Source organism: Phycodurus eques, chromosome 19 (assembly GCF_024500275.1).
Source record: "Phycodurus eques isolate BA_2022a chromosome 19, UOR_Pequ_1.1, whole genome shotgun sequence".
Lineage (NCBI taxonomy): Eukaryota > Metazoa > Chordata > Actinopteri > Syngnathiformes > Syngnathidae > Phycodurus > Phycodurus eques.
This window is the reverse complement of record NC_084543.1, coordinates 186017-204129: the sequence shown is the minus strand read 5'-3', so window position 1 is coordinate 204129 and position 18113 is coordinate 186017. Positions and strand designations below refer to the sequence as shown.

Genomic DNA, 18113 nt, shown 5'->3' with positions numbered 1-18113 from the left:
TCTGACATGTAGCGAAATTTACCGCTTTAAATTATGGATTTATTTTCCTCCAAACAAAAAATTTTGCTCCTGTGCTTGACGCAGACATCCTTATAGAAATGGACGAACCCACGTCGCGTGAAAGTGACGTCACAATAGCGGGCACGTGGCCGACAGGCGGAAGAAGTTTGAAGCGGATTTATGGATTAGATTACAACACCGGCGACATTAGAAACACAACACCGACTGACTCTTAAACCTTTTTTGTTGTTGTTTAACTCAAAACCCTCGACGACGTTGTGTCATAAAGTGCTAAAACGCGGGAAAGGGCGCCATTACGGAGACGCTGCTCTACGGTTTCCTTGACAACGGTGAGACAACAAGGCCTATCCGGGATCAGTCGTTCTGCATCATGTTTCTTGTCCTCGATTGTTGACATGCTGCGGAGACAATGTTATGTGCGGATCTTCTCGTTTGTCCTGTCCGTCGTTCCTTCTGTTGTCCGTCTTTCCATGCTGAGGGGGCATCGACCTGAGCAGGGTTTGCAAGACCAACGTTAAATGCCAATGGCGCAGCAGAGTTTTGAGTTTAAACATGACAAGTGCCCGCCCTCTTTGTAATTTTCTCAAAAACATGGAAGAGGCACTTCAAATGCCTCTAAAATCCCTCGTAACAAATAATGATTGGAAAAAAATGATTGATTGACGACGATATGACCTATTCTACTGCCCTTCTCACCAATAATGTTCGATTTGCGTTTCAGGGCAAGTGACACCTTTTGAAATGTCACGGTCATTTGGACGGGAATTTCGGCCCGAACATGCTTATTTGTGGATATTTTGAACTGATACTTGTAAGCCAATCAGAGAAGGCCTTCCCTGAGTAGCAGACCAAATGAAATTGTCCAGGATTAATGTTAATTAAATTAATGAAATAATCAAGTTACACTGTTTTACTCTAATTTGAAGACGTTTCTTGACCAGATTTTCTATGGGTGATATCAAACATCCCGTTTTTTCCCCTCCGTCACGAAAACAAAATCAAACAGCAGCGCAGCGGACAGTTGGAGCCGGGATTCAAACCAGCAACCCTTCGGCCACTGGATGACCCGCTCTAACGACTGCGCCGCAGCCGCCCTGCTTGCCCCACGCACGATCGCACTTGTCAGTTTTATTGAACAATTGTGATACCACCGCGTGGCTCGGATGAGCCCGGCGTGAGCGTCCAGACTGCACTCGCGTCTGATTTATATCTGATTTACATCCACATACGAAAGGGGCCTGGGTCGGATTTGAAAAAATGTAAAAATCAGATCCATGTCACATTGTGTAAAAAAATCAGAACTGACTTGTAGTGTGAACATAGCATCAGTGTCGCAGTAGTTAAGTAGAACCAAAGATATTTTCCATTTCTTTTTCTAAATACATCAAATATGTTTGAGGATAAGTGCTGAAAATGTGTGCAAAGACTAAGAACAATTGTGAACTGAATTGTTGAGCTATGGCTTAAAACTCTTTTTCACCATGTCAGGCGGCGGGATGTTCGGGCGGAGCTAAAACAGGGTCGTGCTGACGTCACCACGGAACAGCATGATTAGGCCCCACCCCGCTATATAACTAACGAGCGCCGTCTATGGCTTGGTCCATTTCTAGCAGCACTACATCGTGCAGTTGGTCGGCGTTGGCTCCGTCCGACACTCCACAGACTTGGTCCGTGCTCCGCACGGAGATCTACACATCAGAGGCACTTGGGGGAAAGTTAACTGTTAATTAAGGATCAACACATTGGCCGGCATTCGGCTAGTAGTTGACTACAGCGAACGTATTTGATTGACCGGTGACCTTATTTTTCATGATTCCGGAGCCTTATTTTATGTACCTGGTGATTATGATTATTTTTTTATTAATTCAAACCTGGCAGCCTTTTTAGAAACACTCTTGTCTACGGTGTGTCAAATTTAGCCTCTTTGGTGGGTCTTTAGTAGAAAGCTTGTGTCGCCATAGTGAGAAAAGATGACACAATTGATGGAGTGAATGGCGAACGCCACGTAAAAAAGCCGCCGACGTTCAACTCGAGCCATGCGGTGAGTCAGCATTGTGCGGTCGGGTCTTGAAACGCAGTCCAAACGCTCTAAAACGGCTGCTGGCAATATGGAGATTTCTGCTTTGAAAAGAGCTGGCGGTCAGGTCACTGAGTTCAGCACATCACATGACCGCCACGTGCGTGTTGTCGCGCAGCAGCGCCTCGTCATGAGCGAGTCGAGCGGGGAAGACGGGAAGTGGCTGGACGCCCACTACGACCCGGTGGCGGGCCTGCGCACCTTCACTTCCTGCGTAGCCCTGGCCGACCTGAGCGGGGACGGGGACGGCCGCCTGGTGGTGGCCGACCTGGGCGGCGGCGGCGGCGGCTCGGCGGCCATGAAACTGAAGGTGTACCGCGGGACGGCGCTGACCAGCGAGAGCGTCCTGCTGGACCTTCCGTGCGGCCTGGTCTCCTTCTTCATGGACCTGCATGAGCCGCGCGTTCCCGCCGTGGCCGTGGCGTCCGGACCTTGCGTTTACGTCTACAAGAACCTCAGGCCCTACTTCAAGTTCACGCTGCCCGGGCTCGACGTCAACACGCTTGAGCAGGTGTGTGTGTGTGTGTGTGTGTGTGTGCGTGCGTGTGTGTGCGCGTGTGGCACCACATTTTGGGCCCCCATACATACAGAAAGAAGCCTCCCTGAAGGGCCCCCGCCGCTCCTCATAAACGCAGTCAGTCTGCAGCTGCAGTCGAGGATACTAGAGTTGCCCGTCCACTTTCTGAAAGAGACGTTTGATTAAAAGATTGAGACTCGTGGGAAAGGGCCGCTTACTATTTGATTGTCTCGGGTATTTATACCATTAAATAGATGTATGTGAATTAGTTTCAATATCAATATCATCAATAATAACTCAAAATGAGTAGGACAATGGTTCCATTTTGACATATTATGCATAAAACAGGAGAACACAATTTTGGGATTGTGATGGAAGGCGCCCTTTAACTTCAAATTGTCCAAATGCTCCGAATTCAGCCTCTCAACAGTAAAAGTTTTTACGATGATTTTTGTCGTCCTTCATGAAAGCAGACTGATTACCTGTGTGGAGTTTCAAAATAAGACATTTGCAAACATCTGCTTTTACTTTGGAAAATAATGATCAACATTTTAGGTGATTTTCTGACGGACGTTAGGAAGTTGAAATAATGTCCTGTTTTTGAGTAAAGGGATGGAAATTGTACCTGTTCCGTGATTGGTCAGTATTTGACGGCTGCTGCGTTGTGTGTAGTTTTATCTGTGTGAAGCACTTCGGGTTGCATTTTTTATGTATGAAATACAATACAAATAAAATGTAATTTGATTTGATCGGTCAGGATGTGTGGCAGCAGGCCAGGGAGGGGCACATTGACCCCCCCGCCCTCAAGGAGATGCTGGAGAGCGTCAGGAAGAAGGCTGACGTGCCATTATCCGGGCGCTCTCTCCACTTCCTGTCTCTGGATGCCGAGCACCTGGAAGACTTTGTCCAGCTGCACAAACCGCAACCAATCAAACGACAGGTATGCACGCGCACACGCACATGCGCACGCAGCTCGACGTTGTGCCTGTGGTCTCCAGACCGTCATCACGTGCATGGCGACCCTGAAGAAAAGCACGGCGGACGAGGACGGCGTCAGCTGCCTGGTGATCGGCACGGAGAGCGGACATCTTTACGTGCTCGACCCCGAGGCCTTCGTCGTCCTCGCAAAGGTCACCGCACACGCTTTTACGTCTTTTGTCTGCCCTTGCTTCCGTCCTATCTGTGTGCGTGTGTCTGTGTGTGCATGTGCGTGCATGTTGTGTGTGTGTATAATGTCCAGTTTGTGTAATGCTGTGGTTCTTAAAGTGTGGTACAATGGTAGTAGTGGTATGGTACACGGGCGTGTGCTCCCTCTGGTGGTACGGGAACGAATCCTTGCCCAAGTACAGTTCAGTTGTATTTAATGTTTTGGTCCAATATCTTTGTATTTAACTTTTAACAACTGCTTATTTTCAATCTTTTATTTAGCTACATTTTCATGGAATTATTATTGAAGTGCATTTTTTTCCCCGTTTTCTTATATTATGTTACAATGGCTTACAATAATATTCAATATACTTTTAAGGAATCAAAATCTCGTTTCTGTTGTTTTTTGAGATTTCCACGGGGTGGGAGTGAACGTCCCCACTAATCACAAGATTGAGCGGGAGCAAAATTCATTGGGAGTAGCGGGAGCGGGAACTATGACAACAAAGTCGTAGGGGAAACCTTGATGGAAGTGGAAACCGTGGTTTTCGCGGGATACTGTAAAATTTTGGCTCAGGAGTGGGAGTGGGAGTAGAAATCCCCTCCCGTGTCAGCCTCTAATGAGCACTCGGGCCTACCATGTTGGTAATTATGGTGCTTCTTGGAGAACTACGTATTTTTGAGGCAGAACGTGAAGTAAAAAGTTTGACAAGCGCAGGTGTAGGGCGTCGTCGTCGTCCTATATTGACGTTGTGAGCGTTCCGTGCGTGGTGCGGGTGCAGATGGCGCTGCCGGCCGCGCCCACCACGATGGACGTGACGGGTCAGTTCGACGTGGAGTTCCGGATCACGGCGGCGTGTCGGAACGGGAACATCTACATCCTGCGCAGGTCAGTCTCCGGGTAGGGACGGGTTTGCCGGTCCGAGCGTGTTTTCAGCTCTTTGCGTCTGCTCTAAGGGACTCGGACAAAGCCAAGTACTGCGTGGAGCTGTCGTCGCATCCCGTCGGCCTGCTGAGAGTGGGCAAGAACGTGGTGGTGGGAACGGTGGACCGGAACCTGCAGGGATTCACGCAGAAGGTACCGCCTCACGTTACTTGAGGGACTCGAGACTTGACGGCGCCGCAGACTTCAGGGCAGGGCTGTCCAAACGTTTTCTTCTGAGGACCAGATTCCGAAAGATGGATGGATGCGAGGGCCATTTTAAAATTCTTTGACTTGAATTCATCAAACACGTGAAAGCTAATCTATCAAACAATTATTTATTGTTTAGTTTAAAAAAAAAAAAAAAAAACTGACGCAGTGAATATAAAAAGACTAAACACCCCTGTTTAGATGCCTGTTTTTTTGTGATCAAAAATGAAACCAAGATAAATCATTTCAAAGCTTTTTCCACCATTAATGTGACCTGTAACTTGTATAACTCAATTCAAAGAAACATTTAAATCTTTTAGACATGGGAAGTGCAAATAAACAACTGAAATAATGTGGACCCTCTTATAACTGAGTCCCACTATGCGGAACGTCACGTGACCAAACCCGGAAAACAGATTAGCAGACTTCCTGTGAATGCTACGCTAACGTTTGAAGCCGAACTTGCTAAAAAAAAAAAAAAAAAAATCTTTATGGCTGGTGTCTTCAAAAAAAAGTTAAATACATGTACAGGAAGTCCTCAAGTTACGACGTACTCGACCTACAACGTTTCGACTTTCCGACGCCCGTGCCTCGTCCGCCATTTTGTCCCCAGCACCATAGTGTTTCTGCTTAGCTAGTGCACAGTGCTTGTCTGTGTCTATGCCTTTTTCGCCCTCCTTTTTTCACATTATGGCCCCAAAGAAGAAAGCTGGGTCTTCTAGCGATGCTGGTCCAGCCAAAAGAAAAGCAATTACCATGGAAACGAAGCTTAGTTACCGACGAACATCGGTAAAGACTTGGGCTTCAGTCGGTCGGCCGTGGCGACCATTATTAAGGACAAAGCCCGTATTTTAGCGCACGTGAAGGGTTCGCCCCTATGAGGGATACAGTGATCACAAAGCAGCGTTCTTCGAGCCTTGCGGAGATGGAAAGATGACTTGCGCTATGGATCGAGGATCAGAATCAACATTGGCTTAATATCAGCCTAATGCTCATTCAGGAAAAGGCACGGCGTATTTTCCAAACGTTCAAAGAGCAGAAAGGCAAGGATGCTGAGGAGGAGGAATTTATAGCTCTCACAGCCTCCCCTCCTTCTTCTCCGTCCACCTCTCAGCAGTAATGGTAAGTACAGCATCTTATTTTTTTATTTGAATGTATTTTAGTTTCTTTACACAAAGTATTTCGACGTAAATTTCGACTTTAACGGTGAAATCCGACTTACGCGGAAATTCGGGGTACGTCGCCGGCGTAGGAACGAAACTCGTTCGTAAATCGAGGACTTCCTGTATATCATTTATTTTTCAAACTATGATGCATGTAAACACAAACAAAGCCGAAACATTGTTGTCTGTTGTCATCTGTGATGGCTCAGTGGTGACATCTTGCGTTAAAAAAAACACACTGCAGACATTTAAAGTTCCTACGGTTGCTTTGATCGAGTCCACTTCGCCATTCACCCGAGTGAGGAGAAAGTACTTTTCCCCATTTTGCTGAATGTTGCATTGTCTTCATTCACCCTTATAAATAGAAATATTGTGACTCTTAGTTGCAAATAGTTTCTTTGTATCTCTAGAAAATAATAAAATATGTATAAATTATAATATATGAAACCACCTCATTAGTGCCGGTAATTGTGGTGGGGGTGGGGGAGGGAGACAATCGCATCCACGGGGGATACCTGTGTCACAACACCTCCCTTTTTCGACAGTCACACTTTTCACTCTGCTGCCCCCTTTAAAAAAAAAAAAAGTGCAGCGGTCCGTGTCAGATGTTGTTTTTAGAATTTGCCGCAGGCTTTTAAAAAATGAGAGCCAAATGGCCCGCGGTCTGTCGTTTGGACGCCCCTGCTTTACGTTGTTTAAAGACTTGATTTACTGGTCTAAGCAATTGACAAATCTAAAGACTTTCGGGGGTTTAAAGTTTTGATTGAGTTGGGATGAAGATTTGACAGGATCTTGACAGTTCTAAAGACTTCAGGAGATCTAAGGACTCGATGACTGGTCTAAGTACCGGAGCGTGTTTAAAGACTCGATAGTCTCTTGTGGCTGGTCCAGGGTAAGAAGCTGTGGAAGGTGGTCCTCCCGGCCCCCATCTGTACCATGGCCACCATGGACCTCCCTGCTCGAGGCTTCCAGGCGGTTCTGGTGGGTCTGGCCAACTGCGAGGTCCAGCTGTACCGGGACAAGAACCTGGTGAGCGCCATCAAGACTCCGAACGCGGTGAGCGCCATCTGCTTCGGGCGCTACGGGCGCGAGGACGGGACCCTGGTCATGACCATGAAGGGCGGCGGCCTGATGGTGAAAATCCTCAAGAGGACGGCAGAGTTCCGAGAGCGGGACACCACTCCAGGACCCCCAGCCGCCCAGAGCGTCCGCCTCAACGTGCCCAAGAAGACCAAACTGTACGTGGACCAGACCCTGAGGGAGCGCGAGAACGGCCCCGCCATGCACCGGGCCTTCCAGATGGACCTGGTCCGCCTGCGACTGGCGGCGGCCCAGGCCTACGCCAAGGCCCTGGAGTGCAGTCTGACCCCCGTTTCGTCCGGTCCCGGGCGGTCGCTCAAGATGAACGCCGTGGTCCAGGGTCTGGGCCCATCCTTCAAACTCACGCTCAACGTGCAAAACACGGCGGCGTGCCGACCGGTCCTCAAGCTGGCCGTCAGCTTCGCGTACGACGACGCCTTGTACAGGGTGAGAAACCCGTTCATGAAGATCCCCATGCTGGTGCCCGGACTGGTCTACCCGGTCCAGACCCTGGTGGAGTGCACCAGCGACAAAGGCATCTCTGACATCATTAAAGTTTTCGTGCTGCACGAGGAGCAGAGCACGCCGCTGCTCACCGCGCACATCAACATGCCCGTCAGCGAGGGAAGCAACTGAGACGCTTCACTTAGTTCGCCTTAGCTTAGCCTAGCTCCGTTTAGCTTTCAAGGATGGACGGCGGCAGGAAGTGTTTGTGCAGCGAGGAAGGCGACACCATGACCTTGAGCAGAAAAGTAGGCGCATCCAAGATTGGCATTGTTGACAATTAGCATTCCGGGACTCCCAACAAGATTGATTTAGATCATCGGTTCTCAACTGTTGTCACCCTGGGACCCGCGTTATCTATTGTCGCCAAGTCGCCGCCCACTTTTACAGGAGTTAAGAACAATAAAGAACGTTTAGAGTTAAAAAATAGCAGTATATCAAATTTTTAAACAGAACTACATGTTCAAAGGGCCTTGATAAGAAACTGAAGATGAACAAGATGACAGCATGTACAAAAATGCATATCTTGGCACCGATCTTTTCGGGAAAGTGCACAATGAATACGTTTTTCTTTTGTGGGAAATAATGCAGACCAAAGCAACTGCCGCGTTTGCCACAGTCTGGGATTATTACGTTATAAAAACACCAAACCTTTTTTATGCTGCCGCTCAAAGTTGCATGTACACTTCGTAATCATTTTCTGAGTAATGCTATTTTTGAAAGAAAAGGCTAGTTTGGGATGCGCATGAAATATTTCACTCCTCGTACGGCGTGATCTAAGGGCGCGATCCACTTTTGGGGCCCCGACCCACCGGTTGAGAATCACTGATTTAGATCATGGTCGTCTTTACGAAGGGTTAGGGTTAAGGGTTGCGGTTAGACGGGTTAGGGTTAAAGCGCTTACGCTATTCATGCATCCAACCGTTGGTCATGTAGTCCCGTGTTTCCCAACCTCCATTGAGCCAACGCACCTATTTTACTGGAGGGGGGACGAAGAATGATGATAACTGTACTTGGTGTGAAATGTTAGCCTGCTGAATGGAACACTTTGCTCGAGTTCTTTGGGATGAACGACAACAGCTGAATACGCGGATTCATTGGATATTCTGCCATTTAGTGGAAGAGCATTTCATTGTTCCGCCTGTCACTATACGTCGCTGGCAAAGATACGTGAATTGTAGTCAATAAATAATGATCATTTTCGGACCAATCGCTTGAAATTGGAGCATTTCCTGTGTCGTACCTGATGATCTCTGTTGTGGTGAAGGAAGGTGTGTCTCCACAGGGTGGCGCTGGGCTGCACATATCGCTTGAAACGTTAGCGTTAATTGGTTCTGGAAAGGAATCATCTGCATTTTTCACCTTTTCAAAGAGCTCCCAGATGCCTGTGACGTGCCGTCGTCGAAATACCGCGAGGATCAAGAATTACAGACGTATGTGTCCAGTGGTCCCACCTTCAGTTTTTTCTTTTCTCCCATATGGGGTTTAGATCAGGGGATGTCATCGATCTCCGTCAACTGTGGGCCCGTGAAGCCCTTTGAGACGCTTTGGTGGGTGAAACAACTCAGCAAAAGCATACCGTTTGCTGTGGTGAAATCGGCTCGTTTTAGGGCCGGATCTTTCTCGCCCCTCGTAACGCCGGGCCCGCGGCGAGCTCGGCTTTCGGTGGACCGCCAATCGTCCGCCCTAACCCTAATAAGAACTAATAATTAATAGTAATTAGCGGAAGCGGAGCCCAAAGTGTGGATAAGCAAGCAAAGGTCAAAGACTGTGAAAGCAGTTTTGTGGCCCGTAAACAAATTGATCGACTCGGTTGATGATTGTGACGCTTGCGTTCCAGACGCACCAATGAACTTCGCAAACTAGAGCTATCTGGATACAAACCTTAAAAAGTACATTTTCCATAACAACGAAGATGAGGCCAAACTGCGTAAGGTATGGTCAAGACGATTTTATTGTGAATGAAGGACATCGATCAATCAACTGTTTTCTTGTCTTTCATTTTGCGAATGGGTCTATTTTGTTTGCAAAGTATACTTTGTTTGTACTGCGACGAGACAAAATGATACTTTTCACTTCATATTATGTGTAATGCAATAGATTCTATGGTCATATTCATTGATTTTCCGTACACTTCTCCTCACACGGGTCGCGGGCAGCCGCGGCCCAGTGGTTAATATCATGGTGGTTAATACCGTGGGGGGCCTAGGTTCAAGACCCCGACCGGACCATCCGCCAACATCCCCCGGACTCACGGCTGTGGTGTCCTCGAGCAAGGCACTGCTGCCCCCTGCTCCGCTGTGTGCGTGTGTTCACCGTGAGGGGTAAAATGCACAGAACAAATTTCGTGTGCATGCATGTTCATGACAATAAAGGCGATTCTTCTTCTTTCTTCTTTCCCAGCTATCTTCGGGCGAGAGGCGGGGTACACCCTGAACCGGTCGCCAGCCAATCAAAATATATCACTGTCAATACTTCCCTGTCATTATACAAATATAATGAGACGATATTTATTACTGTTACCAAATATATATATATATATATATATACCAACATGAAAAATCGTAATCTTCTGTTGCTGTTGGCTTTCAAATAATTGGAATTTCATCTCAATGCTGCTGTTTGTTATTGTTTGTACTCTGATGGTTCATGACGAATACGAGTGTATCGAAGCGAATATTGTAGTCATTCGTCCATCCACGTGTTTGTTTATTCGTCTGTCAATCCATCTGTCGTCAGGATTTGAAAATGAATGAATAGTTTCGGTCGCCCAATAGTCTATCGAACGCGAGAGTTGAAAGGTCATCCAACCGGAAGATCAACAACACAGCGGAAACCAGCGTTGCAGGTGGAGCAAGGCGAAAAACCAGAAAACAAAACGCCACGAAGGGAAGGTTGAGTCCGCCTCGGGAAAATGTTGTCCGTCCTCTCGTCCGTCGTCTTCGCGATCCTCGCGAGCCGCCGCGGCTGCTCGCCGGCGGACGTGCCGGACTTCGCGGCTCACTTCGGCTCCAAGACCCGCTACGAGGACTCCTCCGCCTACCGGAGGCTGCTCGCTGAGCCGGCGGCCGTCGACCGCTCGCTCCCGAGCGGAGAGCGCTGCTCCCCGGTGCACCTAACCGCCGTCGTCCGCCACGGCAGCCGCTACCCGACCGTCAAGAACATCCGCGCCATGCGGCAGCTCAGCGACCTGCTGAGGACGGCGAGCCGAGACGAAGGCGAAGAAGGCGAGCGCTCCGCGGCCTGGAGGAGGGACGTCCTGCGCCGCTGGGACATGTGGTACACCGAAGACATGGACGGTCAGTGAGGGACGCCGCACAGCACCTCACCAAGTCATTTAAACCTTCGCTGCGGTTGAACAGCAGGGGTGTCCGAGGGCCTCTGTCAAACCAAGCCACAAGCAAATAGATTTTCTATATGCCGGCCATAAACTGCAACGTCACACAAACACTGTGATCCCCAGCCGAGCCGAGTTATTTGTGACTGCCCCTTTGCAAAAACCACTGGCCCCAGGCTGACAGGTGCTAGAAAAGCAAATAGTTTAGGATTTTGCAGGCCCTGTATCCCACTAGAATCATTCCAGCTACGACTGGGGCTATCAAATACTTTATAAAACTTATCCAAATATATATATTTGATATATACAAAACTTTAGAGTCGATTATTCATCCCGTCAATTGAGTCATCGCTTAAAAATGGATTTTACATTATTCAATACCGATACAAACTATGCCTTGGAGGTCCAGGTACAATTTTTATCCACTTGGGGTCACCATCCTAACGTTCTACACGGTAGTGTCTGTGACTTTGTGTGTGGCTTTAAGAGGCGGGGCCTGCCCTGATGAGTTACGCATTTAGGCATTTAACCACTCAGCCAGTGCTTCTCAAGGTGTGGCACGAGTACGGCTAGTGGGACGCGGGCTCTCTCTCGTGGTCTGTGAAAGAATACCTGAATTAAATGTTGAAAATGTGCATGATTTGACAGTGGCTACATTTGTTTTTTAATCCAGCAAAGCACATTTGTTAAGTCCAGTTCATTTTTATTTAAATTTCAAGTACAATCAGTGTTGCCACAGTTACCTTGAAAAAGTAAGTTAGTTCCCTTACTGATTACTTGATCTTAAATGGAACTTACTTTACTGATTGCTTAATTTCAAAAGTAACTAAGTTAGAAAAAAAGTCACTTTTTTCAGCAGCTGCCAAGTGGCAGGAATATCATTTATCCACAGTACAAAAAAAAGCATTCGCTTAACCGTACCCATTACTTGGTCATGTATGCCACGCAAGTTACAGATAATTAATAACTTAAATATTAGTGAAGTTGAAGCCACATTAAATCAGCAACTTAGCGCAGACTTGAAATGCCAACATAGTACAGTAAGTATCTAAATGTAAACAACCACACCATTCCCACTACACGTTCTCGAAAGACGCTTAACTGATAGATACATAGATAGATATAGCAACTGTGTGTGTGCGTGCATTTGTGCGCAAGTGTACGTAAACGTGAAAGTGAGTGTCACACACACACACACACACACACACACACACACACTTGCTCCCACCACAGTAACTTTTTCGCTCCCAGTGACAAGTTTAACCAGCTGTTTAACTAGCAAAGCGTGACGTCAGCCGTGCGGCGCGTTCAAGACGAAGTTTAAACTTCTCACTTTTCATTGTACATATTAATTAAGCTAAGTATTTGAAGTCCTTCAATAATTCAGTCCTTACCCTCCATGACCGATTTATGACCGCGCACTTTGATAGGAATAATTAATCCACAATGCATTGCACGTTTAACACGCCAGTTAAATTGCATTTTGTTTGTTTGCCTACATTTATTTGGGTAGAGTTTTTGATAGTGATGGCGAGCTGAAGCTTCATGAAGCATTGTAACGCTTCAGCCATTGGTTGGAGTCACGGTTCATTTCTTGACGCTTCATTGCACACGAAACCACCTGCTGGCCAAGTGCATAATCACAGGCGGCTGCATCTTTTCCACATGCAGTGTGCGCTACGTTGCATTTTTGCAACTTTTTGGCTCTTAGAAAACAATGTTTGACCAAGTAATTTCCCAACATGGAGTGTAAAATATATTATTTTGGAACGTATTCTGTTTGCTTAAAGCGTTCATCGTCACTGGTTATTTAGAAATAACAGCTTATCATCATTTTTGCGTTAAGTGATTCACTCAAGAGCAAGATTTTTCAATTGGGGTACAGTAATTTCTCCTCTCCCAGTGAGGTTTTATTTGACCTTGCTTTCTGTGAGCACAATAAATACTTTCCCCATGAGTAAAATAAGAAACGGTGGGAAATGCAGTTTTTGAGAAACAAAGATAATTAATTGATAAGGCTCGACGATAGTTCCTTATGCGGCGCGGTCCCGCTTGGGGTTCGAACTCAGGCGACCACCATACCCCAGGTTGAGAATGAGCGCGCCGACGGCCGGGCTATTAGACCGGGGTGCCGGCCGGGTTAGCGGGTTAGCGGGCGGCAGCCTCTTTCCAAGGGTTCCGAGGAGTGAGGGAAATGGAATGGCTACGGCCCAAACTGATGTCGACACTTTCCGAACTCTATTAGCCTATACGCACTACACAGTCTTTATCCAAACTGAGCTGAGCGCAACTCGATATCAAAAACACGCACACATTTTGAATGGAGCCCGCACGAGGGGTTGTACAGCTCCGGACGTCATCACTTCCGGGTCCGCCCCTAAATGAAGCAAGCCTCGATACGCGCTTTGCGGAAACGCCCCCTCCGTTACTCGACACACGCCTCGAAGACTCGGCACATCTCCTAACATCACTAGTTTTTAACTTTTAGATGTAATCAATTTTAATTGAATCATTAGTGAAGTAAAGTTTTATTTTCCCCATATTTAATCACAGTATGTACAATGGTTTACAATGTTATGCAATTAGCAATAAACCCTCTGCCTCATTTTTGATTACTCGTGTGTCTACTCCTTTTAGTCGTCCGTGGTTTATTTGGGATCTTCTCTGCGCAGTCGTTGAGGGTTCTGGCCACCCCGAGATTTTGTGTTCTAGTGAGCGAGCAGCTACTCAACTAACCCAATGGGCCATTGACTATCCCGTCAAACCAACTAACCAGTCAGTCAAATGGCCTAATGAACTAACCAACCAATGAAGTGACTAACCAACAGCCAACCAACCAACCAAATGGCCTCGTGAATTAGCAAACCAATGAAGTGACTTATCAACCAATCAATCAAATAGCCTAATGGACGAGCCAACAGATGAAATGACTCATCAACCAACCAACCAATCAATCAAATGGCCTAATGAACCAACCAACCAGCTCCCTCCCCCAAAGGTTGTCTGACAGCATGCTAGACTGGCCCCTAGGGAGCCATTTTGCGTCTGATTGTGAACTCGTTGCCAACGTGCGTGCAGGTCAGCTGGTGCCCAAAGGCCGAGAGGACTTGCGCCAGCTCGCGACCCGTCTGGCAGTCTCCTTCCCGTCCTTGCTGGGCGAGGAGTCGCTCCGCGCGGGGCGCGTCCGCGTGCTGACCAGCTCCAAGCATCGATGCGTGAGCAGCGCCGAGGCCTTCCAGGAAGGACTTCACCTGAGTGCCAACGTGACACGTGCGTACGATTGCCGTCGCGTTGTTGGCTTGCATCTCAATCAGGACCACCGGGCCAAGTGGCCGGAAAAAGAAAAGCTCTGAATGGCATCACAAAAATCCACTTTCACATTTTCATCGATAGTTTTCCTTCGCTGTCGTTGACATTGCTCTAAAAAAAAAAAGTCTCGTCCTAACAAACAAGCTATTGCGCAGCCTGAATTCCTCTTCTTGCGCGATCACGACGGGACGTTGCCATCTTGCGTTTGCCACATTTGTCATCCGCTTTGACTTTGCCCAAACGTCCTCACACGCTAACTCCAAGCGCATTCCGTGTCTTTGGCCCAGTAGCGGTGCACTACCGCCACCAAGTGGACGACGGGCTGCTGCGCTCCTTTGACACTTGCCGCGGTTACGTGGAGGGCGTGGAGAAGAACCGCACGGCGCTGGCCGAGGTCTACAAGTTCAAGCGCGGAACGGAGATGGAGGCGCTGAGGAAGAAGGTGGCGGACAAGCTGGGTCTTCCACACCGCAGCCTCACGCCAGGTTACCGTGGCAACGCGCCCACGCACGACGAAAGGCAGCGTGAAAACGTAACAAAGTTTGTCTCCCGTAGATCTGCTGGAGGCGGCGTTCTTCTTGTGCTCCTACGAGCTGGCCATCAAGTCGCTGCACTCGCCCTGGTGTTTCCTGTTCGACCGGGAAGACGCCAAGGTCCGTACGCATACATGCTTCCTAACACGTACACGTACACACTGGTACCGTCACTTAAGAGTAGCCCAACTTAGCACTTGATACACTGAGGAGCCATCGCTTGGACTATTTTTCCAGCTTCAAAGACGCCACCGCTAATGTGAAGTGAAAAAAAAAAAATGGAGCAGTTAAAATCGTGTCGTGCTCCGGGCGGGGTATGTGGGCAAGGAGAGCCGCGGTTCCTGGACTCCAGCTACACAAGGCCTTGCCCCTTAAAGGCACACAAATACCTCAGTAGTCAACTCGACGTGATTTCTCGAGCACTTGAACATCAACCGCAGCGCTGTAACAAAGTGCTGTGCATAAAACATAAAAGAATTATTAATATAACAGTAATAATCACATAGAACGAAATATTATTTTGTGATGAAAATAGACGAGAGCTCCCTTTACACTGTACCATCTAGCAAAGAGGAAAAATCACAGCGTGACGACGTCACTTGCGTTTGCTACAAGCGGCGTTTGAATGTCAGCGAGCAACTATAATTTTCAACAGCCGAAAGTTCGTCCGTTGGCGAGTACGGCGCATGAAAGCCACCGCTCGAGATAGCACGCAACACAGACGCCACGTTGCACAGGTCGCCCGTTGCTGCAGCATGTCAGCGTGTCCGCCATGTTGGATGTGACAGACCTGCCCCACATACGAATGCACGTCAAAGAAAGAGAAAATCCATTTATTCATAGATTAAATCACCTGTGTGGGACTTTTCATCTGATGATGACAAGCATTTCCTGCTCACGTACGTGGGATACTGGTCAGCCCCAATGCGACATCCATGTGTTTTTGTAATGTTTTCATGAGTGTTTCCAGCTGCCAATGCTGCTTGGGACTCGAGGGAAAAGGGGGCCCTTCTTCACGTTGTGTCCTGGCACCCCGAAACGGGGCATAACACATGCACCACTCAGAAGGAACTATTCCTGACTCTGTGATGCGCCGCCTCTCTCTGCGTGTCTGCCGGCAGGTTCTGGAGTACAAGTGCGACCTGAAGCTGTTCTGGAAGCGAGCGCACGGCCACGCCATCACCCTGGCGGCCAGCTGCCCGCTTTTCCATCACGTCTTCCGGAGCCTCGACAAGGCCGGGCGCCCGCGCAGGTCAAGCGTACGCCGCAACCATTAGGCCCGGAACACACATGAAGACAATTGGGCCGTTTGTGTCCCGATTTTGCCTCCGTCCGATTGTCGTAATGTGATTTCCGTCTTGGAGGACGATTCCAGATCGGTGGCGGAATATAAACTTTGTGTGTTGAGATTATCGCAGCACACCACACGCAATACGAGCAAAACTTGAAATGGCTGATTCTTTTAAGATTTGAAAAATCCTTCCTTGTGTAGCGTGCAACTTTTCACGTGAAAGGATGGCCGATTGTGCGCAGGTCCAGCGACACGCCCCCGGAGCCTGCCTCCATCCTGATTGGCCACGCCGAGACGCTCCTCCCCTTCCTCGGCCTGCTGGACCTCTATAAGGATGAGACGCCGCCCACCGCAGACAACTACCAGTCGCAGCACGGTAAGAAGACCCCCGCCCCCCAACCCAACCCAACCCAACCTTACATCATAACCCCCGCCATACGTTTGAAAAAACCCCCCAGCCCGCCGTTTCCGTTCCAGCCTGTTGGTCCCGTACGCAGCCAACGTGGTCCTGGTTCTGTTGGACTGCACGCGAGGCCCCCACCTGCAGATGCTGGTCAACGAGGCGCCGGTTCGATTCCCGGGCTTGCCGCAGGAGGACGCGCCGCTGTATCGCGACGTGCGGGCGGCGTACCGCCACCTGCTGGACGGATGCGACTTTCACAAAGAATGCGAGGGCGCGGCCGGCGGCCGCGGACCCAACACCGAACTCTGAGTGGCCCGCCGCGGCCAATCGACGGAGCTCCCTCCGCACGCCGACTGCCGGTGCCGACAAAATAACTGACACATTTCTTTTGCGCTATGAACTTAACTTTCCTGGTGCTTGATTGTATCTTCTACGGGGGTGAGGGTGCGAATTACTAACGTGATTCTGGAATCTTACTTGCACTTTTTATTTGTTCAGAAAGACTCACGTTCGCTTGATTGACAGTTGGACTTTGCTTTTTGATCCAATTTGATAAGTTCGGGACTAAATAAAGCAGAAAGCTGTTGGTTGAATCCTTTCAACTTTTGCGTGATGCGGTTTGATTGGACCAACGGCGGCCAAACGTAGTGAAACCACAGCCAATGGATGCCGGCTGGTCAACATCACTAACGAACAACCTTCCTGGTGATTGTGTGTATTTTCACAGTAAGAATTTCGGGTTGAAGGTGAACATGCTAACGTTTGTTATGTTGTTATTCTGGAATCTTCTCACACTTTTTATTTATTAGCTTGATTGACAGTTGGGCTAATGCTGCAGCCGCTGAGGATGATCATTTTGTTTGTGTTTATATTCAAATTGATTCAAAATTATAGACTGGCGGCACGGTGGGCGACTGGTTAGAGCGTCTGCCTCACAGTTCTGAGGACCGGGGTTCAATCTGTGTGGAGTTTGCATGTTCTCCCCGTGCCCGCGAGGCTTTTCTCCGGGCAAACACGCGTGCTTGGTTCATTGACGACTCTAAATTGCCCGTAGGTGTGAATGTGAGTGCGAATGGTTGTTTGTTTGTATGTGCCCTGCGATTGGCTGGCAACCAGTTTGGGGTGTACCCCGCCTCCTGCCCGATGATAGCTGGGATAGGCTCCGGCACGCCCGCGACCCGCGTGAGGAGAAGCGGCTCAGAAAATGGATGAATGGATGGAAGTTATGGACTTCAAATAAAGCTATTAAAAAATAACAGTGAATGTGCCGCATGTTTGACACCGCTGATTTTAACCGGGAAACAAGGAAAGCTGTAATTTGAAGCAAAATAATTTCATACAAGAAAAAAAACGAGCAAAAATTAGAAAGTGAATTGGAGATGAAAATCAAACAACGGACCCACTTTGGTGCCAACTTTATAATGCTAAACAACAACTTGATTGCAAATAAAAAAAGAACAAGAGTTCCTACGACAACAGCTAAGATACACTAATTTTGAGCACAATAATAAATCGGGAAAATTTCTCGGAAACCAACTTCGACGTAACAAAGAACAAACACTAATTACAACCATACAAGATTCAAATGAAAAACTTACTC

General features: G+C 48.2%; 2 protein-coding genes across 6 annotated transcripts; both read left to right on the top strand.

Annotated features, from left to right (window-relative positions):
* The first annotated feature begins 138 nt into the window (after nucleotides 1–138).
* bbs1 (Bardet-Biedl syndrome 1) lies at nucleotides 139–8850 on the top strand. Of its 2 annotated transcripts, none has more exons than XM_061706507.1 (7): nucleotides 139–350; nucleotides 2220–2609; nucleotides 3373–3555; nucleotides 3614–3745; nucleotides 4544–4650; nucleotides 4719–4839; nucleotides 6948–8850. In XM_061706507.1, exons 2-7 carry the CDS (start codon nucleotides 2229–2231, stop codon nucleotides 7770–7772), a joined length of 1749 nt encoding a protein of 582 aa, XP_061562491.1. In that variant the 5' UTR covers nucleotides 139–350; nucleotides 2220–2228; the 3' UTR covers nucleotides 7773–8850. The 2 variants fall into 2 exon arrangements, with proteins under 2 accessions (XP_061562491.1, XP_061562490.1); XM_061706506.1 differs by having other exon boundaries at nucleotides 2217–2609.
* A 1402-nt stretch (nucleotides 8851–10252) lies between these two features.
* On the top strand, nucleotides 10253–17725 carry minpp1b (multiple inositol-polyphosphate phosphatase 1b). Of its 4 annotated transcripts, none has more exons than XM_061706509.1 (7): nucleotides 10253–10939; nucleotides 14056–14247; nucleotides 14577–14771; nucleotides 14842–14939; nucleotides 15941–16071; nucleotides 16353–16486; nucleotides 16588–17725. In XM_061706509.1, exons 1-7 carry the CDS (start codon nucleotides 10555–10557, stop codon nucleotides 16932–16934), a joined length of 1482 nt encoding a protein of 493 aa, XP_061562493.1. In that variant the 5' UTR covers nucleotides 10253–10554; the 3' UTR covers nucleotides 16935–17725. The 4 variants fall into 4 exon arrangements, with proteins under 4 accessions (XP_061562493.1, XP_061562492.1, XP_061562495.1 ...); XM_061706508.1 differs by having other exon boundaries at nucleotides 14574–14771; XM_061706511.1 differs by having other exon boundaries at nucleotides 16569–16904.
* Nucleotides 17726–18113: the final 388 nt, after the last annotated feature.